The sequence below is a fragment of the Muscardinus avellanarius genome, assembly GCF_963383645.1.
Source record: "Muscardinus avellanarius genome assembly, chromosome: 4".
NCBI lineage: Eukaryota > Metazoa > Chordata > Mammalia > Rodentia > Gliridae > Muscardinus > Muscardinus avellanarius.
The window spans coordinates 155606982-155631946 of record NC_137789.1 but is presented as its reverse complement, the minus strand read 5'-3'; the positions used below and the strand labels follow the sequence as shown (position 1 = coordinate 155631946).

General features: G+C 41.5%; 1 protein-coding gene across 1 annotated transcript in view; it reads right to left on the bottom strand.

Annotated features, from left to right (window-relative positions):
- Positions 1-217: 217 nt before the first annotated feature.
- The window catches only part of ZRANB1 (zinc finger RANBP2-type containing 1), a gene marked incomplete at both ends in the record, with an annotated part of 43831 nt that continues 19083 nt past the window's right edge, over positions 218-24965 (bottom strand). Inside the window, 8 exons of the mRNA XM_080694358.1 lie at positions 218-436; positions 1791-2020; positions 2224-2353; positions 3340-3460; positions 9132-9330; positions 12678-12749; positions 15054-15207; positions 22542-22729. Of these exons, the coding sequence (XP_080550484.1) occupies positions 218-436; positions 1791-2020; positions 2224-2353; positions 3340-3460; positions 9132-9330; positions 12678-12749; positions 15054-15207; positions 22542-22729 (1313 nt within the window). The remainder of the gene's footprint in view (positions 437-1790; positions 2021-2223; positions 2354-3339; positions 3461-9131; positions 9331-12677; positions 12750-15053; positions 15208-22541; positions 22730-24965) is intronic.

Genomic DNA, 24965 nt, shown 5'->3' with positions numbered 1-24965 from the left:
GTTTTTTGTGGTTTTTTACAAACTGTAGTTCAACCAAAGTTCTCTGTGCCTCATGCAGCAGGCGCGTTAATTATCTCCACTGGGTGTGGATCAGGAAAACACTCCGAGGAGACCCGCCAGCTCTGGCTCCTTTCACACAGCACTCTGCTGGGAGCGCCGCACTAAGATTGGGGCCAGCACAGGTCTGGCGCCTTGGTCTTCTGCTCCTTGACCTTCTTCACTCGTCTTCCTCATCTTCGTCTTCCTCTCCATCAGACAGGGATGTACAGGGCCGGATCTGCCGGTAGCGGTCAAGCCATTTTTCTACCATCTGTGTGACCAGGGGGTGGTTTCGCCGCCGAGAGCTCTTCTGCATGGCGACCAAAACTCCCCCTTCGGTCACACAGCAATCCAGCCACTCCCTGAGCAGTTTCTCTTGCTGTTCCTCATTACCTAGCTTTAGGGGGATATGAGGAAAAAGGGAGAATTCAAGATCAGAGACTTGATGGGACAACCTATAGCCAGTAAAACTTTTAACATGGTTTCAATGAACTCCGTTTTATAATTAAAACTCAGTTTTCAGCCGGGCGTGATGGCGCACGCTTGTAATCCCAGCATTTGGGAGGCTGAGACGGGAGGATCGCGGTTCACGGACAGCCTCAGCTACTTAATGATGCCCTCTGCAATTCAGTGAGACCCTGTTTCAAAATGAAGAATAAAATATTGGGCAAGGGTGTAGCTCGGAGGTCAAATGCCTCTGGGTTCCATCCCCAGACTTGCAAAAACAAAAAACAAAAAACTCAGTTTTCTATGGGTACATTTCTTTTTTATTTATTTTTTTACTTGGTGCATTGTAGTCATATATCAATCACATTGGAGTACAAGACTTGAGAGGATATAAAAGCACACATCATCCAATTAGCCCTCATCCAGCCCCCATCCTATTCCCTCTCTATGGGTAAATTTTAAAAGACATCAATGGGCAAGTTCTCAGAAAAGCCAGAGGGAAGAACACCCTAGAAGGTAATTTGATAGGACAGCAAAAAGCAAACATTCTAATAAATGACCCTGGCAAAGAAAATGCCAAAAATAGTCATAACTTCAAACACAGGACAAGGTAAGTTCACTTGGCAATTTCTATACAGGCTGAAATTGTACATTAGGGCCTATGGATTTTTTTCTCAATGTTATAATTATTATAAATGCTTTATGAATACTAGTATGTTGAATAAAAGATCAATAGTTTTCTAAGAAGATGGGCTTCTAAGAGAGTGTTCTTTTGTACAATCTCACCACCTCCCCTGCCAAGCCACACCACACTTACACTGCCCTAGTTTCAATCAAGAAGCCAATGTTTCCTTTCTGGGTAACCTGGCTGCTGGCTTCCCAGCTCCCCCAGATACAAGCAGAGGTTCAAGTGCCTGGTGAGCTCTGCCTGCTTCATCTTCTAGCTCCTACCCCCTTTCCTCTTGATCCACAGCCCGTAAGACTGACTCTCCTGACCTCTTTCCCTTACCACTCAATATTTAGCAAAGCACAAATCCCTAGTCTGTTTACTTTTTCTCCTAGCACTCATCACCACCTGAGGACAAGGACTTTATACTCTCTGGTTCCTACTTATCTCCAGACCACAGTTTTGAAATGTACATTTCAAAGTCCACCTGACCAGTATCTAAAGGAAGTGGCAACTATTACAATCATATTCAGAAATTTAACTGATAGTACAGATAAAACCACACCTGAAAGGCACCTCGGTCTGGACTGTGGTACAGGTGACTACCTGAACTATTAATAGGGGAACAACTGCTTACCTCCTGAGCAGAAAGAAAATGCACGTGGAGCAGCTTCCTCTCACTGTCAACCAGAGGCAAAAATGTGATGGTGACGTCGTCATCGGTGTTCAAGTTAGCACCAGCACCTCGGTTGCCATAGCCATCGTTTTCCATGGCAACCAAAGCAGAGAAGTGGCCCCTTGTATAGCCCAGAGCAATCGGACTTTTCCAACAAAAACTCTGTTCCCACAACAAAGGCAGATAAACCCCTGGAAAAGGACAGAAGCCAGTCACAAGCGTGCAATCACAGGCAGAAATAGCCCACACCTCTTGTCTCCTGGGTCCAGGTCCTGCTGACCACTGCTCTACTTCCCGACAGCAAAGAGCCATTCTAAGCCTTCTTCCCCATAAAAGATGACTTAACATTCACAGTGAACAAGAGACTTTGAAATGCTCTTGAATAATCACTCACCTTGAAACCGAGTATATCCTAAAGTTTCTCCTCGGAAACTCTTATAATATTTTACTCCATAAACTATAATTGGTCGCCTAAGAATATGTGCAAGTACAAAAATGTGTGTCTGTTCCAAACTTGCTCCAGGCTGTAGAGAACAACAAAAGGCAATTAGGAGAAGGGACAGAGCCGCACGGCCCTGTAGTCAGGCAACACTTCATAGTAAGACAATGCTAACAGACGGCCGTTTCCCTGGTGTCAGATTCAGCCATGCAGGCGTGAGCTGGACTGCACTTTTTCTTTTGCCTACATCACATGGGGAGTATTGGAAAAGAAAAAGACAGCCAAGCATGGTGGCACACGCTTGTAATCCCAGAATCCAAGAGGCTGAGACAGGAGGATCGCGGTTCGCGGACAGCCTCAGCCACTTAGTGAGGCCCTTTGCAACTTACTGAGGCCCTGCTTCAAAGTAAAGAATAAAAAATAGGGCTGGGGGTGTAGCTCGAAGGTAAAGTGCCCCTTGGTTCTATCCCCAGAACCACAAAAAAAAAAAAAAAAAAAAAAGACAAAGACTTTTTCCTCAGGGGTTGACGGCTCAACCTCCTCAGACCCAGAACAGGATTAGGCCACTAAAACAGGCATGCGGCCACCCATGGTAAGGAGGAAGGAGAGCAATCTCAAGACTACAGCGCTTAAAATGACCACATTACAACTTTCACTTTGATATTCCATACCACTTGACAGTCACACACTCTTCGGCAAATTTTAGGGCCAAGACTCGCTGTGGTCATGTATCTCACGTAGAAATCGGCCTAACCAGGCCGGGTGTGGTGACACACGCTTGTAATCCCCACACTTGGGAGGTGGAGACAGGAGGATCACGCAGGTTCGAAGCCAGCCATGTGCGCTGGCTTAAGAGACCCTGTTTCCAAATTAAAAAGTATAAAAATAGGTCTGGGAATGTAGCCCGGAGGTAGAAGGGTTTCCAGGAACCCCAGTACTACCCCCCCCCAAAAAAAAAACAAAAGAAAAGAAAAAAGAATTCGGCCTAACCCCAGGTCAGGCACTGCTGCTCTGCATCAGGCGGCCTTAGCAGGTCTGCACAAGTGATTGAGGGACTACTGCACGACTCACCTGACTAGCGAGAGAGAGTATGAAGGCCCAATCTTCTTGCCATTGTTCTTCCCTCAAGGAAAAATGTAAACCAAAGCTCTGAGAATACCAGGATTCCCAATCTTTCCAGCGTGTGTAAAACCTAAGCAAGACAAGAAAAAATAAACAAAATAGCCCTTCTATAAACAGAACATTTAATGTTCCAATCATTTATTTAATGCAGTTTGTAGGCATTCATGTCAAGAGATTAACATAATTTTGCCTGGCTTGCAATATCCTTTTCAAATTACAGTTCTGTCCACTCTGCTGGCAGAAATTTTATTTACTAGGAAATCTTTTTATTTACTGGTACTGGTATTGGGAACTGAATTCAGAGGCATTCTACTTCCAAACTACATCCCGAGACTAATTTTATTTCACATTTGGAAACAGTGTCAGTAGGTTGCTGAAGGCCTCACGAAATTGCTGACACTGTCCTTAAACCTGTGATACTCCAGTGGTCGTAAGACTCCCAAGGAGTACTGTGACAAGCTGGTACCACCACACCAGACTCCGGTAGAAAGCCTTTAACATATCTTCGGCTAGAATTTGATTCACCACCCACCAAGCTTTCACCAAAGTCAGATCATAGTATGAGAACAATTACTTTCAGCTATTTAGTATGGTTTACAAATTCAAACAACCACTGAAAACAACATATGAGATGTGGGTGCAAAAAAGCCACATTATTCAACTGAGAGATCACTATTTATATAAAGAGTAGATAGGAAATATCCCATGTATTCACAAGCATATCAAAAGCACTGTCCTGAGAATTCTTTTGATAAATCAAAACTCTGATAATCACCATAAAATCCAAAATCAACAACAAAAAAATCACTGCAACAACAAACATAATTCCCCCTTTTTATTTCATAGTTTTTTTTAGTGTGTGTGTGTGTGTGTGTGTGTGTGTGTGTGTGTGTGTGTGTGTACACTAAGAATTGAACCCAGGGGCATTCTATCTTTGAGCTACACCCCCAACCTTATTTTATTTGATTATTTTACTTATTCTGAAAGAGGGTCAAGCTGGGCATGGTGGTGCATCCTTGTAATCCCCACACTTGGGAGGCTGAGACAGGAGGATCACACAGGTTCAAAGCCAGCCTCAGCTACTTAATGAAACCCTGTTTCCAAATAAAGTATAAAACAGGTTTGGGCGTGTAGCCCAGAAGAAGAAAAACCCCTGGGTTCCACCCCCAGTACCTACCACAAAAAAAAAAAGAAATAAAGAAAAGAAAAGAAAAATAAAGAAAGAAGGTCTTACTAAAATTGCTGAGGATTTTGCTGAGTCGCTGAGGCTGCCCTTGACCTTGTGATCTTACTGCCTCAGCTTAGCAGGTACTGGATTCTATAAGTGTGCACCAGCACACTCAGCTTAGCAGCCTTTTAAATATTGCAACCTGAGCCAGGCGTGGTGGCCCACACTTGTAATCCCAGTACTTGGGAGGCTCTCAGCAACTTAGTGAGACCTTGTTTCCAAATAAAGTATAAAACAGGTCTGGGAGTATAGCCCAGAGGTAGAAAAGACCCTGGGTTCCACCCTCAGTATCATAAAAATAAATAAATAAATAAATAAATAAATAAATAAATAAATAATAGGCTGGTGGTATAGCTTGGAGGAATAATGCCCCTAGGGAAGTTCAATCCCTAGTCAAAAATAAAAAAACAGCCTAAATAATGTTGAAAATGAAGCACTAAGTCAGAGGACTCACACTTCTGCTTTCAAAGCTTATTACAGAACTAAAATATCAAGACTATCTCATTGTAATTCACTGGGGGAACTAAGAGTCCAGGAACAAATCTTATTTTACAGTTAACTGATTTTCAAACTGCCAAGACAATAAAATGGGAAAAAAAAAAACAGTCTTTAATACATGTTACTAGGACAACTGTATATCCCTACTCAAAAGATTAAACATTCACAATTTATACCTCAACCAAAAATTATCTCAGAATGGATCAAAGACTTAAAATCTAACAAAACTATAAAATTCTTAGAAGAAAGTACAGCTAAATCTTTGTGACCCTGGCCTAGAAAAGACTTCTCCCACCCCCATCCCCTTTTTAGTGGTTCTGGAAACTGCAGCTACCTTCAAGGTACATCCCCAGCCCTCTTTATTTTTTGTTTTGAAAAAAAGGTCTCACTAGGTTGATGAAGTCTAAGTTGATATGGCTGTCCTCAAACCTGAGATCCTCCTGTCTCAACCTCCTAGATACTGAGATTACAGGCCTGCACCACCATGCTAGAAGAGATTTCTTTATATACAACAGCAAAAGCATGAGCAATAAAAGAAAAACATTAGCCAGGCATGGTGGTGCAGGCTTGTAATCCCAGCATTCAGGAAGCTGAGACAGGAGGATCATGGTTAGAGGGCAGCCTCAGCTACTTAGTGGGGCCCTCCGCAACTTACTCTGATTAAAATAAAGAATAAAAAAATAGGGCTGGGGGTGTTGCTCAAAAGTAGAATGAACCTGAGTTCCATCCTCAGTACCACAAAACAAACAAAAAACAAAAATAAGAAAAACATTGATAAATTGGACTACATCAAACTTTAGCACCCTAACCCTAACCTCAAAAGACACAGTAAAAGGACAAGGCAGAGAATGGAGGAAAATATCTGCAAAATGTTAGTGAGGGAACTAATGCTTAAAGAATATCTGCAATAAAGCTGGGTGTGGTGGCCCAGGCTTGTAATCCCACCGCTTGGGGGGCTGAGACCAGAGGATAGCAGGTTCACAGCCAGCCCCAGATACTTGGTAAGGCTCTCCGCAACTTAGTGAGACCCTGTTTTCAAAATAAAGAATAAAAAATAGGTCTGGGGTATAGCTCGGGGGCAGATGTCCCTGGGCTCCATCTCCAGTACTGGGGGAAAAAAAATATCTGCAACAGAATAATGTGATGGTCCTTGAAAATGAATGCAAGGCTGGGGGGCACTGGTAGAGAACTTGCTGAGCACTAGACCTAGGTGTCACCCCTAGCGCAGAAGCCGGGCAGGGCAGGTGATATGGAAAGATACTTCACAAAAGATGTATGAGTGACTGATAAGTACATGAAAAGATGTCCAGTATCATCAGTTATTAGGGAAATCAAAATCACAGTGAGATCCTACTTTCAAATGAAAAGTGGTTATAATAAAAAAAAGACAAATAAGTACTGCTAAGGATGTAGAATCTACATACACTGTTGGCAGGAATGTAAAATACAATTTGGCAGTTTCTTAAAATGTTAAATAGAGATTTTATGTAAGACCCAGCAATTCCACTCCTAGGTATCTATAGAAATTAAGACATATTGTGTCTGTGAGACCTGTATATAAATGGTTATAGTAGCAGTATCTGTTAACAGTCAGAAACTGGAAATCACCCAATGTGTATAAACTAGTGAACAAATGACTAAAATGTGCATATGTCCATGCAACAACACACTCTTCAGCAATGAGAAGAACAAAGCACCAATACAAGCTACAGGTGGATGTGAACTTGTACCCTGGCGTGGTAACCCCAGTACTTGGGAGGCTGAGTCAGGAGGATCACACAGGTTTGAGCCAGCCTCAGCTACTCAGTTACCACTTAATGCCATGTTTACAACAAGTACATCTTAAGGCAGACAAAGTATATTTCAACAAAGCTACTTGGGGAGTCTTACCATATGCCGGTTCTGGCCCCTGGAAGCATCCTTCTTTGAGGGTGGCGGAGGTACTGGACTCTGAACCCAGGGGGGCAGTCTATCACCAAACTACATCCCAGCCCTTTTTAGCTTTTGTTTTGAAACAGGGTCTTACTAGGTTGCTGAGAGCCTTGCTACACTGCACAGGCAATGTAATCCTAACCTGCAATCCTTCTGTATCAGCCTCCCGAATATCGGGACTACAGGTGTGCGCCACATGCCCAGCTTCTGTGCCCCCCACACACACCCAGGAGATCAAAAACTTTTTACTCTATAGCACTGTACTTTGACCTAACTAATTTAGTTGCCAAGAAAGTAATTGTATTGTTCTTGTTTCTATGGTCTAGTGAGCACTTTCAGTAAGTATTTAATACCACCAAGTGTCAGGTTAGTACAAGTACTACTAGATCTTCTACAATAAAACAATACAAACTCCCTGTTCTCTTTATATTCTATTTGACTTCATGTAATCCCTAAGTATGACAATAAAATTCACAACGAGTAAGTGCTCAAAGATGTCATATAAAGATACCAGGGAAGTGGAGGCTGAGACAGGAGGATAGCAGTTCACAGACAGCCTCAGCTACTTAGTGAGACCCCTGTTTCAAAGTAAAGGATCAAAATTCAGGCTCGGATTGTAGCTCGGAGGTAGAATGCCTCTGGGTTCCATCCCCAGTACAGGAAAAAAAAAAAAAAAAAATAGCAGAGACTATATCAAGATTTGACATTAAAATTTACAATGTTTCATTAGAAATGTTCAAATACAGCCAGGCATTGTGGCACATGTCTGTAATCCCAGACTTTAGGAAGCTGAGACAGGAAGATCACAAATTCACAGCTTCATAGTGAGGCCCTCTGCAACTTACTGAGACTCTGTTTCAAAAATCAAGAACAAAAACTAGGGCTGGGGGTATAGCTTGGAGGTAGAAAGCTCAAGTTCAATTAACAACAACAACAAAAAAAAAATCAACAAAAAAAAAAAACTTTGCCGGGGGTGGTGGCACACGCTTGTAATCCCCGTGCTTGGGAGGCTGAGGCAGGAGGATCACACAGGTTCGATGTCAGCCTCAGCTACTTAGTGAGGCTCTCAGCAACTTAGTGAGACCCTGTTTCCAAATAAAATATAAAATAAGTATGGAGTGTAGCCCAGAGGTAGAAAGCCCCTGGGCTCCACCCCCACTACCACCAAAAAAACAGAAAAAAATGTTCAAGTATATTGTTTCTATGTAATAGAGACAAAAAAAAGTGTCGTTTGGAGCCGGGCGTGGTGGTGCACACTAGTAATCACCGCAGTTGGGAGGCTGAGACAGGAGGATTGGCACAGGTTTGAAACCAGCCTCAGCTACTTAGTGAGGCGCTCAGCAACCTAGTGAGACCCTGTTTCCAATAAAATATAAAATAGGTCTGGGAGTATAGCATGGAGGTAAAAAGCCCCTGGGTTCCACCCCCAGTACCACCAAAAAAAAAAAGTGTCTTTTTTACTTATCTTTCTGGTACTGAAGATTGAACCCAGAGGAATTCTACCTCTGAGCTACACCCCCAGCCCTATTTTATTTATTTTGAAACAGAGTTTTGCTAGGTTATGAGATTCTTACTTGCTGAGGCTGACCTCAAATCTACAATACTATGTCTCAGCCTTCCAAGTACAGAGATTATAGGTGAGAGCCATTAAGCCTGGCAAAAGTATACATTTTAAAACTTTAAATGTTTCTACTTTAAAACTCAGATAAAAGGTTAAACATTAGAAGTACTCAAAATATCTTGTTTTCTTTGAGTTACTGGGGATTCAACCAAAGGGCATCCTATCTCTGAACACAACCTGTCCTTTTTTTAAATTTTTGTTTTGAAACAGAGTCTCATTAGGTTGCTGAGATTCTTGCTACATTGCTGAGGTTGTCCGTAAACCTCATGTCCCTACTTCCCAAGTACTGGGGTTAAAGAGGTACACCACAACATCCGGCTTCAAAGTGTCTTAATGCCCAAAACCAAAAGGCTCTTTTTTCTCGTTTCCCCAGAATATAAGACCTACAAAGAAAAGTAACTATGACAAGGAAATGGCCCAGCAAGTGCAATCCAGGTGGACCAGGGAAGGCCAGCAGCTCACCAATGTGAACAGTCATGCAGGCTGTCATGCAGGGCTTTCCGAAGCACCGAGTCCTTGTCATAAATGCCCCAGGTAGCTTGCAGCACTGAGTCAAGTAAGCAATCTCCTGCTGTCCGGTTCCAAAGTGCATACAGTCGACTGTCCAAGCGTGTAGCCAATTCCAAGGACCAGTTTATAATTGGAGACTCTTCCTCTAACTCTACGAAAAATTTAAATAAGAGGTTCATTTTCATGCCAATGGAATTATAAAATATTCAGTGGGGTGAAAAACCCATCTACTTGGGTAGGGGTTAAATCAGTGATGTGTACATGTATGTACACACAAGTTTTTTACCCCAATATGATGTATGAATATAATGCACCAATAAAAAATTTAAAAACAAACAAAAAAGAGGAACTGTGGAATCGTTTAAGTTAACCACAGTGGCCCTATCATACTATTGATTGAGTGGACATGTGACTCATTTCTGACCAGGGGCCACAATGAAACATAGGCAGGGGAGTTACAAAGTTCTCTTTCTTCCATCACATACTGTCACAGGGGGCACAGGATACTTCCAATTATAGTGAACATTTTGTGGCCATGGGAACAGCTAAAGACAGACTGAAGATGGTAGAGCAGAAAGATAAAACAAACTTGGTCTCTCGTGACATTCCTAAACTGTTATGCAGAACAATACATTTATAATATTGTTTAAGCCACTAAAAAAATTCTGCATATTCTTATTTTGTGGGGAGATGAAGGTGTGGTGCAGGCACAAGGTGTGGAGTGAGAAGCTATGGACTGGCATGAGAGGGTGAATTATTCAGGAAAGCCAGTTATTAAGACTTGATTTTCTTGTTTTATGATTGTGATCACAGAATAATAGATTCAGTCACCATATTTTCCACCAAAAATTAACTTTGATGTGTGATCTCATATCAGAGAATATTTAAATTTGTAGAGCATGGCCATGATATAATCAGGAGTATAGCTAGAAGAATAACAATATAAATAAATAAGAAAATAAATAACTTCTCTGAATCTCAAGTGAGACCATGGTCAATTTGGGAAAGTTGGGAAAAGATTGTTTCCATTGTGTGTGTGTGTGTGGGGGGGGGGGAGACAGAGAGACTTGGGGAACAATCATGAGGCTGGTTGCAGCAGATAGTTTCTTTTTGGGATAAAGTTTACATAGAATCATGTAATATTTCAGCCATTTGGGCAATACAATGCAATGGAGCTTTTTGTAGGTGACCAGTAGAAACATGTTTGTGTGGGGCAATAGTCTTGGTGTATTATAAAATGTTGGCGACTCAGAAAGAATGTCTCTCTTATCTTAAGTGTTTTTTTTTTCAGTGTGTATATGATGTAAAAGTATTCCAAATAAAACAGGAAAGTTGGAAGGAAAAAAAACCCATTTACATATAAAAAGGTATATATGTAAGCCAGGCGTGGCGGCGCACGCTTGTAATCCCAGCATTTGGGAGGCTGAGAACAGAGGATTACAGTTCACGGACAGCCTCAGCTACTTAGTGAGGCCCTCCATAACTTAGTGAGACACTGTTTCAAAAATAAAGAATAAAAATAGGGCAGGGGCTGTAGCTTGGAGGTCAAATGCCCCTGGGTTCCATCCCCAGACCCGCCAAAAAAAAAGGTATATATGTAATATAACAGTGCCACACCAAAACTCTAACAGTGCCCCTGCTGGGCACCCAAACTGTAACAGTATGAGATGTAGCCTCAGTTTTTTGTTCTTAGCTATTTGCAGAAAAAAATAGCCAGAAGTCTCTGCTGTAAGCTTAAGCAATTTTATTATTACAAAGGCAGAAGGACGACGGGACAGATCAAAGCAAAGCACTGCATCAGAGGGATGCAGAGAAGTGACTTGAAAATAAGTCACTGGCGTTTTGAACACAGAACAGTTTATAAGGACTCGTCCTCTCCTTCTCCATCCTGCTTGGCTGACATCTTCACCTCCCCTGACAATGCAGGCGCAGGCCCACCAATGACCTGCATGGTGTTCGCCTATCTCGTTGGATTTATGACCAAGATGTGTTACCTTGTTAGGTCAGGGGTAACATGGTATGTGCCCACTTTGGAGAAGGCCTGCAACCATCTTCCTGTGTCCTTGAAGAGTTTTTAGCCATTTTTATCCCCATTTGCTAGAAGTTATTTATTATGTAAACTTGTCTTTAAAGTATGGAGACTTTGGGCTATAACTCTTTTGCATACTTGGTAATTAGAGTTCTCTTAACTTTAATTTAAACTACTGTGAGAATTTAGTATTTTAAAATTCCAGTTAAAATACTGACAAAGATCAATATTGGCTGCAGCTCTTGGCTGACAGCTTAGAGGCAGAGAGAAGGATTTCATTGTTTTGCATTAAGTATGAAAGCTTATTCTAATTAGCCAATACAGCTTTTATTAACAATCAATACAGGCTCAATCCTCATCATGTAATTTATTAAAAAACATTTGAATAAATTTGACCCACTAAAAAATAGGTTTTGGCCAGGCGTAGTGATGTCCGCTTGTGATCCCCCACGCTTGGAAGGCGGAGACAGGAGGATCACGCAGGTTCAAAGCCAGCCACGCTGGCTTAAGAGACCCTGTTTCCAAATTTAAAAATGTATAAAATAGGTCTGGGAGTGTAGCCCAGAGGTAGAAGGGCTTCCAGGAACCCCAGTACCACCAAAAAATAAAAAAGGGTTTTGAACAGTTGAAACATGTTGTAGCTATGGAATCATTTATTTGGTTTTCAAATTATTAATAAATTTATTTAAACCCAGGCATGGTGGTGCATGCTTGTAATCCCAGCATTTGGGAGGCTGAGACAGGAGAATCGTGGTTCACAGACAGCCTCAGCTACTTAGTGAGGCCCTTTGCAACTCAGTGAGACCTTGTTTCAAAATAAAGAATAAAAAATAGGACTGGGGGTGTAACTCAGTGGTAGAATGCCCCTGGCTCCATCCTTAGTAATGAAAAAAAAAACTTTTTTTATTTAATAAAATAGTTTAATATAAAAATATATTCATTCTAGAGAGTAGAAAATCAAGGTTGTAGGACTCTGAAATCTTTGTTCACTCTATTATAGTTAAGAGCTGTGAATGAGGTTTTTGGTTTGGTGGTGGTGGTGGTCACGTGTGTGCGTGGGTTGAGTGGGTAGAGAGAACAAACCCAGGGCCTTATACATGCTAGGAAAATGCTCTACAATTAAGCTACACTTCTAGCCCCAATGACTATTTATTTTTTATTTTTCTTTGTATGTCTGGTTCTAGGGATTGAACCCAGAATCAGGTCTAACTCTGAGCTACACTCTCAAGGTCTAAGTTACTGAGAACCTTGCTAAATTACTGAGGCTGTCATCGAACCTGTGACACTACTGAACATCACAGCTTTCACAAGCACTGGGATTCCAGGTGCATGCCACTGTGCCCAGCTTACAACTTTAGTTTAAAATAACAAAGCACGCTGATTATACACCAGACTACTCTATACCTAAAAAAACAAAGCAAATGTTAATTAATCACACAAAAGATAATACTGGTAAATTATATGCTTACCTTTTTGAACATCTCTATCAAGCACCTCATCAAATAATTTTTCTTGGACTGTTGGGGGCAAGTCTTCTATATCTACAAATGAAAATCAGACTTAAAAGATATTCTTGTGTTTCATCTCAATACATTTAATGCCAGCTTCTAATAGTAAAGCTCTCTAAAAGAACTCCCTTTCCATTAAAGGTTGTCAAATCTCTTTTAATGTGCATATGTAACATATGAGATCTAAAATACTCCCTTTCTGTATTTCATTGCCAAAACTCTGATTTATTTAAAAATAATAAAGTATGGTGGCACAGTATAATCCCAGTACTTGGGAGGGTGAGACAGGAGGATCACTGGTTCAAGACCAGCATCAGCAACTTAACCAGACTCTTAGCAGTCTAGCAATACCCTATTTAAAAAAAAGAGAAAAAAAGTTTTTTAAAAGAGCTGAGGCTAAAGCTGGGTGTGGTGGCACACACTTGTAATCCCAAAGCTTGGGATGCTGAGAAAGGAGGATTACACAGGTTCGAAGCCAGCCTCAGCTACTCAATGAGGCTCTCAGCAATTTAGTGAGACCCTGTTTCCAAATAAAGTATAAAATAGGTCTGGGGAGTATAGCCCAGAGGTAGAAAGTCCCTCAGTTCCACCCCCAGTACCACAAAAATAAATAAAAGATAAAAGGGCTGAGGGTATAGCTCAGAGGTAGATTGCCTCTGGGTTCAATCCCCAGTACCACCATAAAAAAAAGAAAAAAGGAAAAAGTAAGGGAGAAATGGAGAGAGAGGAAAACAAATTTTTATTTGTTCTCTTCTCACTCTTGCAACCTGTACTCAGATCTGCTATTTTCAAACTTTATAATCTTCTTATAAAAGTTAATGAATCATAGCCGGGCGTGGTGGCGCACGCTTGTAATCCCAGCATTTGGGAGGCTGAGACCAGAGGATCACGGTTCGCGGACAGCCTCAGCTACTTAGTGAGGCTCTTTGCAACTCAGTGAGACCCGGTTTCAAAATAAAGAATAAAAAATAGGGCAGGAGGTGTAGCTCATAGGTTGAATGCCCCTGGGTTCCATCCCCAGACCCACATAAAAAAAAAAAAAGTTAATGAATCATGATTTTTGGCAGTCTTTTTTGTCATGTTCCTCAATTATTTGCTCTCTCAGGTAGAGTAGCTCAGAGTAAGAAACATTATCACAAAAATACTTTTTTTAAAAAAAAAGGCATTTCAATTCAAAATAAAAATCTAATCATAACTTGGGTAGGCTTAAAAACATGAAATGCATTTCAAATTAAATTTCTTCCAATTTTAGGAGGCTTAGTTATTTATCACCTACCTTTTATAAATGTCCTTGTTTATATCTGAAAATAAAAGTTCAAAATTCTCAGATCCTAGCCAGACCTGCTGGCACACACATATAATCCCTGAACTTGGGAGGCTGAGACGAGGATTACAGGTTTGAGGACTAGTAGTCCTCAAGTAGTGAGACTCATCAACCTAGTGAGACCCTGTTTCCAAATAAGAAATAAAATTGGATTCAGGGTGTAGATCAAAGGCAGAATGCCTCTGGGTTCAAACTCCAGTACTACAAAAAAAAAAAAAAAAAAAAAACAACAATTTAAAAAAAAACCTCAGATCACAGATGGAAGCTTAAGAGGTGTATTTATATGTGCCAACTGACAAAAAACATCCGGGAAGGTATCTTAGCTACCAACTAATGGAAAAACAAACATAGTAAAAATCAATGTAATTAGTGAATTATACTCTTGACACCTTCAGAGTATAAGTAACATTAATTCAAGTAACCTAAATCTACCCAAACATCTATGTGGTTTCCTTTGTTAATTAAAGGTAACAGACACAGCCGGGCGTGGTGGCGCACACTTGTGATCCCCGCATTGGGAGGCAGAGACAGGAGGATGGCACAGCTTTGAAGCCAGCCACGCTGGCTTAGGAGACCCTGTTTCCAAATTTAAAAGAAGTATAAAACAGGTGTCTGGGAGTGTAACCTGGAGGTAGAAGGGCTTCCAGGAACCCCAGTACCACCCAAAAAAAAAAAAAAAAAAAGGTAAATAGACACACAAAAAAAGGAAAATTAAAAATAGAAGACCAAAAAAAGAGAGAATATTCTAAAATAAAACCAAAGAGAAAATTAAATGGGCAGATTTTTTTAAAAAATATCTGAGGCCCACAAAGAAATCGATTACTATCTTCTGATAACTAAAGCATTTCTTTACAAGTAGCTCTTGGACTGGTCACACTTCAAGCATAAATAAAGCAATGAAGTCATTTAAGATGCACATATTATAAGCTAATGTTGTCTTCTTACACATCTTCCATGCGCACATAGAAACTTAACAAACAGAAACTTCTTTTTCACATAAATTTAGGAGTTACCTGCTGGCAATGTAAATGTTACAAGGTCAGTTAGAAAATAGCAAGCAAAATCCCCCTTTCTCTGATGAAGAGAGGCAGCTATTTCTCTCCGGATTTGTTCCGTCAGTTCAGGACACACCATTGCTGGAATACATTTTGCTGCTTGTTGAGACACCTTAAATACAAAACATAAAAAAAATCCCTGTGTATCTTATTTATCATAGAAGAAAACAAGATACAATAGCCTTTTTATTTCTTTTTTTTTTTGGCGGTACTGGGGATGGAACCCAGGGACATTCTACTTTGAGCTACACCCCCAGCCCTGCTTTTTTATTCTTTATTTGGAAATGGGGTTGCAAAGGGGCTGACTAAGCACCTGAGGCTATCCTCGAACCTTAATCCTCCTGTCTTAGCCTCCCAAATGCTGGGATTACAAGCCTGTGCCACCACGCCTGGCCCACAACAGCATTTAAAAAAACTAGCAACATCTCAATAACTCAAAGTAACTCAAAGTTGTTGCTTTTTTTTTTTTAATGTTGTGTTGGTGTAGACAGGCATGGTAGCAAAAGCTTATAATCCTAGTACTTGGAAGGCTGAGAGGATTGCAGGTTTGATACCAGCCTCAGCAACTTAGTGAGAACCTATTTCAAAATAAAAAATTAAACTGGGCTGAGGATGCAGCTTAGAGGTTGAATGTATTGGTATTATTTCTTTACTAGTGGAAGTGTATTTTATCATAACCTTTCAGGAAACAGCCATAAAAATGTTTTGCCCTGATTTAGTAAATTTTACTCTTTTTATTTATCCCAAGGAAATAATCAAAGATGCACATTAAAATTGTGTGTGTGTGTGGGGGGGGTACTAGGGGTAGAACCCAGGAGCTTTTCTACCTCCAGGCTATACTCCCAGACCTATTTTTTATACTTTATTCTTTATTTTGAAACTGGGTCTCCCTGAGTTGCAGAGGGGCCTCACTAAGTAGCTGAAGCTGTCCGCGAACCGCGATCCTCTGGTCTCAGCCTCCTGAATGCTGGGGTTACAAGCGTACGCCACCACACCCGGCTATTTTTTTATACTTTATTTGGAAACAAGAGACTAAGTTGCTGAGAGCCTCACTAAGTAGCTGAGGGTGGCTTCGAACCTGTGCAATCCTCCTGTCTCCGCCTCCCAAGTGTTGGGATTACAAGCGTGCACCACCACGCCCGACTCCACATGAAAATCTATATAAAAGGCTATTGTTCATAAACACATCATAAGAAAGTGAAAAAAGGCATAAACCTATAGTTTAACTAATCATCACGCTCCTAATTAAAACTTTTTTTTTTGCAGTACTGGGGGTGGAACCCAGGGGCATTCTCTCTGAGGTACAGGTCCAGCCCTATTTTTTATTCTTAATTTTGAAACAGGGTCTCACTGAATTGCAAAGGGCCTCAGTAAGTATCTGAGGCTCTCCTCGAACCGCGATCCTTCTGTCTCAGCCTCCTTAATGTTGGGATTACAAGCGTGCACTACCATGCCCGGCTAAAATATTTAAAAAAAAAAAAAAAAAAAAGAATTCCAGTTCATAGATAAAACCGCAAATGCTTTTCTTCCATGTGTCTGAAGTACCCTGACATAGACAAAGAAAACATGTCAAGACTTCCGGGAAGATGGCAACCGAGAAAAGCGGGGCTTAAGAGCCCCACTAACAACCAATCTCTATTACCACAAGATCAGCATCTTTCATAGCCAGAAAACACCATCACCAGAGAAACAAAAAAATCACCAGCCCCAGAGAGGAGGGGGTCTCAGAATGGAGCTCAGAGCCACAAAGGAGATACGCCGGCCTCACGGCCGAGAACACAGCAGCAGCACCTTACTGCCGGCGGCAGCGGCGAATTCACCGGACGGCTACGGCTACAGACCAATGCACTCAACAGCCCACCAGGCTCCAGAGAGGAGCGGCGGGCAGCGAGCCGAGGTAAGCCGCTGCGGATTGCCCGTCGGGATTCAGCAGATTTTTCGGCACAGGGAGCGTCTAAAGCTCACAGTGGCTGGGCTCAGCACACGCTGCAGGGACTCAAGAGCGGAGCTCAAAACCAGAGAAGAAATATGCCAGCCTCACGGCCGAGGGTGTAGCAGCAGTGCCATATTGCCACCGGCGGCGGCAGCAGCAGCGAATTCACCGAGTCCACTACAGCTCCATCTGCATACTCAACAACAGTGAGTCAAATTGCGGGTCCCAGAGGAGAAATCCCAGTACTGACTCCCAGGGACTTGACCCAGTAGGGGAGTGGCGGTGGCAGAGATATCACACCATAGGAGAACACCCAACCTGGCACCCCCCCCCCATAGTCTAAAGCAGCCTCTATAGACTCCCTGGGTCTGAGACTCTGCAATACAACCCAGTAAAGGAGTAGTGAGGTCTGAGATACCACAGACTCGAGATCCAGAGCATCTTAAGTGAAGTCGTAGTGACCCAAGGGAAGAACCCAGAGAAGGCACAAACTTCCGAAATCATGGGAAAGAGGAATAACAATAGAGCAATGAATGCCCACAACCCCACAACATCAGAACCCGATAAAAAAGAAATTCAGAGATTTCTAGAAGATCAAATAAGGAAAATAACTGTAGAAATAATAGAGGTGTTTCGAAAAGAACTCAGAGAGAGCCAAAAAGAGATAAAGGATGCAATTAATGAAGTAAAGGCCTCAATTCAAAGTACAAACAACTGATTAGACCACATGGAGAATAGAATCTCGCTCTTAGAAGATGATCACTCCCAAAATGAACGCATAGTTTCTAATCTAGAAAAAAATATCTGACAGCAGGAATCGGACACTGAAGAAACATGGGCCCATTTTAAGAGAGCTAATCTAAGAATAATTGGAATAGAGGAGGGAAAAAGAAGGTGAAACCAAAGGGATCAATAATCTCTTCAAGGAAGTAATAGCAGAAAATTTTCCAAACATAGAACAAGAGGTCGATACACAGGTTCAGGAAAATTATAGAAATCCCTTTAGACAGGATCGGAGAAGAGGATCCCCACGCCACATAATTGTCAAAATGACCAATGTGGAAGCCAAGCAGAGAATCTTCAAGGCAACAAAAACAAAGGGCCAAGTGACATTCAGAGGCAAACCAATTAGAATCACTCCAGACTTCCCAAACCAAGTCATGAGACCCAGAAGGGCTTGGAGTAACATATTCCAAACTCTGAAAGAAAACAACTTCCAGCCAAAAATTTCCTACCTAGCAAAACTTTCTATCAAATTAGATGGAGAAATAAGAAGCTTCCATGACAAACAGAAACTGAAGGAATTTATGTCTTCAAACCCAGCGCTAGAGAAAATACTCAAAGAGATTAACTACAAAGAAGAAATAGGTAACACACACCAGAACCAGAGAAACAAGATTTTCCATCCAACAGACAACTAAGATTGGTTATCTGTGGAGATTCATTATTTATGTTAGTCTTATACCTATCTCTAAATTGTATTGTTTGCTTTTATTGTTGCTAATTATTAGGATTTCTAGTTGGAATATTAATATACCTTCAGATATAGCATTTGGAAATATTTTATCCCATTCTATCAGTAACTTAACTCTGTTTACACTGTCTTTGGATATACAATATTTTATTTTTTAGGGAGTTTGTATACCCTTCTGTTGCCTGTGCCACTGAAATCATATCCAAGAAATCACTGCCAATTTCAATGTTGTGAGGTTTAATGACCCAGATTTTCTTCTAAAAGTTTATAGTCTTAAGATTTATATTTAGGTCTATTTTGAGTTAATATTTGTATATGGGATTAGGTATGGGTCCAATTTTATTCTTTTTCATGTAATTATTTTTCAACAATATTTAGTTAAAAGATTATTATTTCCTCCACCAAATGTTCATGGAAACCTTGTCAAAAATAACTTGACAATATAGGGAAGAATTTGTCTCTAGGCTTTTATTTAACTCCAATGGTTTATATATCTGCCTTTAGAACAGTACTACACTGTTTCAATTATTGTAGCTTTATATGGTTTGAAATCAGAAAATATATATCTTCTAGCTTTGTTCTTTTTCGAGATCGTTTTGGGTATCTAGAGTCCATATTCCATATTAGGATAGATATTTTCTGAAAAATAAATATATAAATATATGATCGTTTCACCTAAAAAAAAAAAAAAGAAAAAAATATTCTCTGTTAAGAAAGAAAGCAAAAAGAAATGTTGAAATGTCATCTTTAAGTTATCAAAAGCTTGGTATTAGACAAACGAAACTGTTATGTGAGATTATCATTTTTAATTTTGGATAAATTGCTATAATACTAGATGTCAACCACTAAACCAAGCATGGGAAGGAGGGATGGGGAGGGAATTGGGTGGGGATCCGGTGGGGGCTGACTGGGCGATGTGTACATGTATGTCTACAAAAGTTTTTTGTATCCCACTATGATGTATGAATACAGTGCACCAATAAAAAATTAAAAAAAAAAAAACCATGATGTCTAAGTGGTTATTTCCATGGGCCTCAAGCCCTTCTCTCCTCCGCCTATGTTACCATTCTTAGTTTTTTTAAAGCATTTGTCATCTCTAAGTTAAAAAACAGACAAATGTTAAAGTTCAGTCTGACACAGGAGACACAATCACTGTAGTAAACAATTACAGTAGAGGACTCTAAGTAAATACAACAAGCCATGGAGAGCTAAAACTTTCTTCCTTTTTTATTATTATTTTTTTTAATGGTACTGGGGACGGACCCCAGTGGCTTTCACCTCCAGGCTACAGTCCCAGACCCATTTAATACTTTATTTGGAAACAAGGCTCTAGGTTGCTGAGAGCCTCAGTAGCTAAGGCTGGTTTCAAACCTATGCAATTCTCCTGTCTCAGCCTCCCAAGGGCTGGAATTGCAAGCATGAGTCACCACACCCAGCTCTACTCTCTTCTTAAACACTATTACCCTTACATTTCAGTTGTATTCCACATGTAGAGCTCAAGAAACCTACATACAGAAAATGTTGAACTCAAAGGTGAGTATATCCTTGTGAATAAGTCTGATGCCAATCTTGACTGAGCCAGTCGGCTGAGGTAGGGGTGTGTGTGTGTGTGTGTGTGTGTGTGTGTGTGGCCTTCCTAAAGTCTTCCAGGAGCGAATGGGATCCCTGTTCAATCCCCAGTACCACAAAGTAAATAAATGAATTGTATGATATTGTCATCTATGGAACATGGACAGCTTAACTACAATTGCTCTGTGCTTTCTCTGCATACACATCCCCTTAGGCAAGACTCACACTCTCTCCACCACCATACTGGCCTCTGAAGTGGACACCGGAGCACCTACTCTGTAAAGCCTAATTCCATCACCAGTGTGTTCTTGACCTGAACAGTTCCCCTCCGCCTCTTCCATGCTGTATACCAGGGCTGGTCTGCATGTTCCACTGACGAGAGCAAAAGCAGGAGTATGCTGCTTCCTCATTGGCTCATAAGAAGCACCACAGCCTCACTTGGCTCGCTCTCCTCCTCTTCCTGGGAACTGGGATGACAGGCATGTACCACAATGCCTCAGTTCTTCTGCTCAAGCCATTTTTTCTAGGCTAAACAAGCTGCCTCACATCGTGAGCAGCACTGGACAAGCCCATCTGACAAGGGAATGAAGCCTCTTGCCAACAGCACGGGAGGTGAGTTGGAAACAGGCCCTGCAGCCCCAGTGGGGCCCAGCCACAACATGACTGCAACCTCATGACACCTTAGCCATGACAGCTAAGCCTTTCTTGTGCTGCTAACTCTTAAGCCTACGTAATAACACAGCAGTACTATAGTATCATCCCACTAGTAGTCCCCAGACTGCTCTTAGGAGTCTGACAACCCCTTTGGAGCTCTGTCCTGCCCTCTACCAGCCTGAGGAGAACCTCTGAAAACTTTAACCCTGCCTCACAGTCGCCTTCTCTTCATCCTGTCTCTGCCACCACCAGCAACTACACCACCATCAACACAATGCAAATGCAGTCAGACCGCAGACACTAGACTCCACCTAACCACCTCTAACTTTCCACCCCACCTGCAGGTACCCGACCCTCCAATCACAAGGCTCTCTTTCAATGCTGCTCTTCTCCCTCACATGCAGTGAGCTGCCTACTGCTTTCATCTCCCTATCTCTAAACCTTCCCTTCCTCTGAGTCTGTCTACCTCTCTCGAACCAGCCTTCTTTCCATTTCCAACTTTTGGACAGGATTCTGGCCAACATCACTGGAGTGCGTGCGTGCGTGCATTCATGTGTGTTCCTGGGGTTTGAACCCAGGGGCATCTTACCTTTGAGCTGCACCCTATCTTTTGTTTTGAAACAAGGTCTTGCTAGGTTTCTGAGTCTCACTAAATTGCTGAGACTGTCCTTGAACCTGTGATCCTCCTCAGCCTCTCACAATGCTTTCTAACCAGGCTTACCCCAAAGCATAGCACCCAAAACACAATCTGCTCTTGTCATTCCTTTGCTCCTGCATATGAAACCTTTCAGTGCCCTCAAAATAATTTCAAACCTCCTGGACACCTAAGAGATGTCCTCCCTCGAGAGAGTCTTCAAACGCCTTATTCAGAAGGCCTGCTCATCTCTCACTTCTCCTTTCTCTTGTTCCTAACCACCTCAGTCGTGTAGTTACCTGCCAGCCCTTGAGCTGACCACAAATACCATATATTCTGAAATCTGCACCAGTGCTTTCCTCAACTTCCTTCTCCCTGGCCCAAATCACATGGCTGACTCCTGCTTTTCTGAAGACTTGACTAAAGGCAGAGCCAACATCTTCACAAGCACAGTTCTGCAATATAGCATTGTGCTTGATATCTGGTAGCTGAGTAACTATGAAAAACAGATAAATCCTAGTTTAAAAGAAACACTGAACTTCACTAATATTTGTTAGTTACATGAATAAAAATAAATCCTAGTTTCTTTGAAAGAATCAATGAAACTAATAAATATGTTAGTTAAATAACTGAATGAAGCCGGGCGTGGTGGGCACGCTTGTAATCCCAGCATTCGGAGGTTGAGACCGAAGGACCGCAGTTTGCAGACAGCCTCAGCTACTTAGTGAGGCCCTCTGCAACTTAATGAGACCCTGTTTCAAAAATAAATAAAAATAGGGCAGAGGGTGTAGCTCAGAGGTCGAATGCCCCTGGATTCCATCCCCAGACCCGCAAAATAAATAAATAAATAAATAAGTAAATAAATAAATAAATAAGTGAAAAAACAGATAAATTCTAGTGTTTTTTTTTAAATAAACAAAGATTCAAGCATTATATCAAACTGTCTGATTTTAAAATACATACTGCTGGGGGCAATGGTGTGTGACTATAATCTCGGTTACCCAGGAGTCCGAGCACAGGAGTTCAAGGCCCACCTGAGCAACACAGAAACTCCTCCTTTCAAGAGCAGGGGGAGGTGGGGATATACCCTTAAAAACTATACTGTTGGAGTCTCTTTAATGTGATTCTTAAGGGAGGGGGGGCACATTTCTTTAAAAGAACACATGACCAAATACCACTCACCTCGGTAAGCAATATTGCTAGCATATCCTGCCTCTGAAAACGAATAGCCAGGTGTACCAAGGTGTAGCCTACATCAAAAGCAGAAGGGCGGTTCAGCAAGCGCACTTCATCTGCAGTGAGCTGGCGTGCGATGTCTCCTCCTGAGGACTTGTATGCTTCTATGGCAGCTAAATCACCTTCTACAACTCCTAAAACAAGGGTTAGAGAGAGAAGCATTTAATTTTGCTTTTCTTCAAAAGGTACAAGCCTGTAACATTCACTCCAAACTCTTTAAATATTTCTCTATGCTTCCTGGGTCCTGGAGTATTAAATAATGTCCTAAAGAATATAAGAAAAATTAGTATTTCCCTCCCTTTTTAAAAATTTTCTCCAGAAAAAGGACTGCGTAGCAGGCACTTACCTCACTATTAGGTTGGCTCCAAGTTCTGACAAGCTTTAGAGGAACTATTAGACCACAATAACTGCTCAGAGGATCAGTAAACTGGCATGAGAACCTGAATGTTACACACAACACCTGGGCCCCTGCTCTGACCCTGTGTTAATTTTTTTTTGGGGGGGGGGTGGTACTGGGGTTCCTGGAAGCCCTTCTACCTCCGGGCTATACTCCCAGACCTATTTTATACTTTTATTTGGAAACAGGGTCTCTTAAGCCAGCACAGCTGACTTCGAACCTGCGTAATCCTCCTGTCTCCGCCTCCCAAGTGCGGGGGGATTACAAGCATGCGCCACCATGCCCAGCTGACCCTGTGTTAATCTTGACTGCAGACACCAAAAAGAGAGTGACACGCTTCCAGCTGGTGCTGGGCTACTTCTGCCCTTTACATGGCATTCTTAAGAAATGCTGAGCTAAGCCAGGCATGGGGGGCGCATGCTTGTAATTCCAGCATTCGGGAGGCTGAGACAGGAGGATCACAGTTCAGACAGCCTCAGCTACTTAGTGAGGCCCTTTGCAACTTAGTGAGACCCTGTTTCAAAATAAAGAATGAAAAATAGGACAGGGGGTGTTTTAGCTCAGAGGTTGAATACCCTTAGGTTCCATCCCAGGACCCATTTTTTAAAAATTGCTGAGTTTTCTACACCATTTGTAGATTTGAAACAATTTAAGAGTAATTGAGCTGGGCGTGGTGGTAAACACCTGTAATCCAGTATGTGGGAGGCTGAGACAGAACTGCAAGTTGAAGGACTTGCAAAATGTAATGAGACCCTCAGCAACATCAAAATAAATAAAATAGCTCCGAGGTAGAAAGAATGAGTTAATGAATCCCCAGTACCACCTTTAAAAAAGGTGATGAGGCCGGGCGTGGTGGCACACGCTTGTAATCCCCGCGCTTGGGAGGTAGAGACAGGAGGATTGTGCCTCACTGGCTTAGGAGACCCTGTTTCCAAATTTTAAAAAAAAAAAAATTTTTTTTTAAATAGGTCTGGGAGTGTAGCCCAGAGGTAGAAGGGTTTCCAGGAACCCAAGTACCGCCAGAAAAAAAAAAAAAAAAAGGTGATGAAAAGCATTTTTAAGTGAAAGTTGGCAATATGTTGATTTCAGAATCTCTCACAGCCAGATGTGGTGGAGCACGCTTGTAATCCCAGTAATTGAAAGGCTGAGACAGGAGGTTCACAGGTTCGTGGCCAGCTTCAGCTACTTAGTGAGGCCCTCTGCAACTTAGTGAGACCCTGTTTCAAAATAAAGAATAAAAAATAGGGTTGGGGGTATACTCAGGAGCAGAATGCCCCTGCGTTCAATTCCCAGTACCATTTAAAAAAAAAAAAAAAAATCACTCACAGCAAAGGATCCCTTTCACCTATTAAGAAAGTAAAAACTCAACCAAATTTCAAATAAAATATGCTAAAACAAGCCAGGCATGGTGGCACATGCTTGTAATCTCAGTACTTGGGAGGCTGAGACAAAAAGATCACAGGTTCACTAAGGCCAGTCTTGGTTACTTAATGAGGCCCTCTACAACTTAGATTCAATCACCAGTACTAAAAAAAAAAAAAAAAAAATACATACATACATACATATGTGTGTGTGTGTGTGTGTGTGTGTGTGTGTGTGTGTGTGTACGCTAAAACATTCCAAACCAGTTAAGTACAAAGAGATAAAATGACTACCATTTTATAAAGACCCATAAAGCACTTTCCATTACCAGTGAACCAAATTAATGTTAGGTAAAGACAGTAACTATATTTACTAAGCAGTCTGGATAATAAACAGCACTGACAAAAAAATTGAAAAAATAAAGCTGAGCCAGGCGTGGTGGCGAACACTTGTAATCCCAACATATGGGAGGCTGAAACAGAAGGATCTCGGTTCGCAGACAGCCTCATCTACTTAGCGAAGCCCTTTGCAACTCAGTGAGAGCTGGTTTCAAAATAAATAAAAAATAGGGTTTGGGTGTAGCTCGGAGATAGAATGCCCTGGGTTCCATC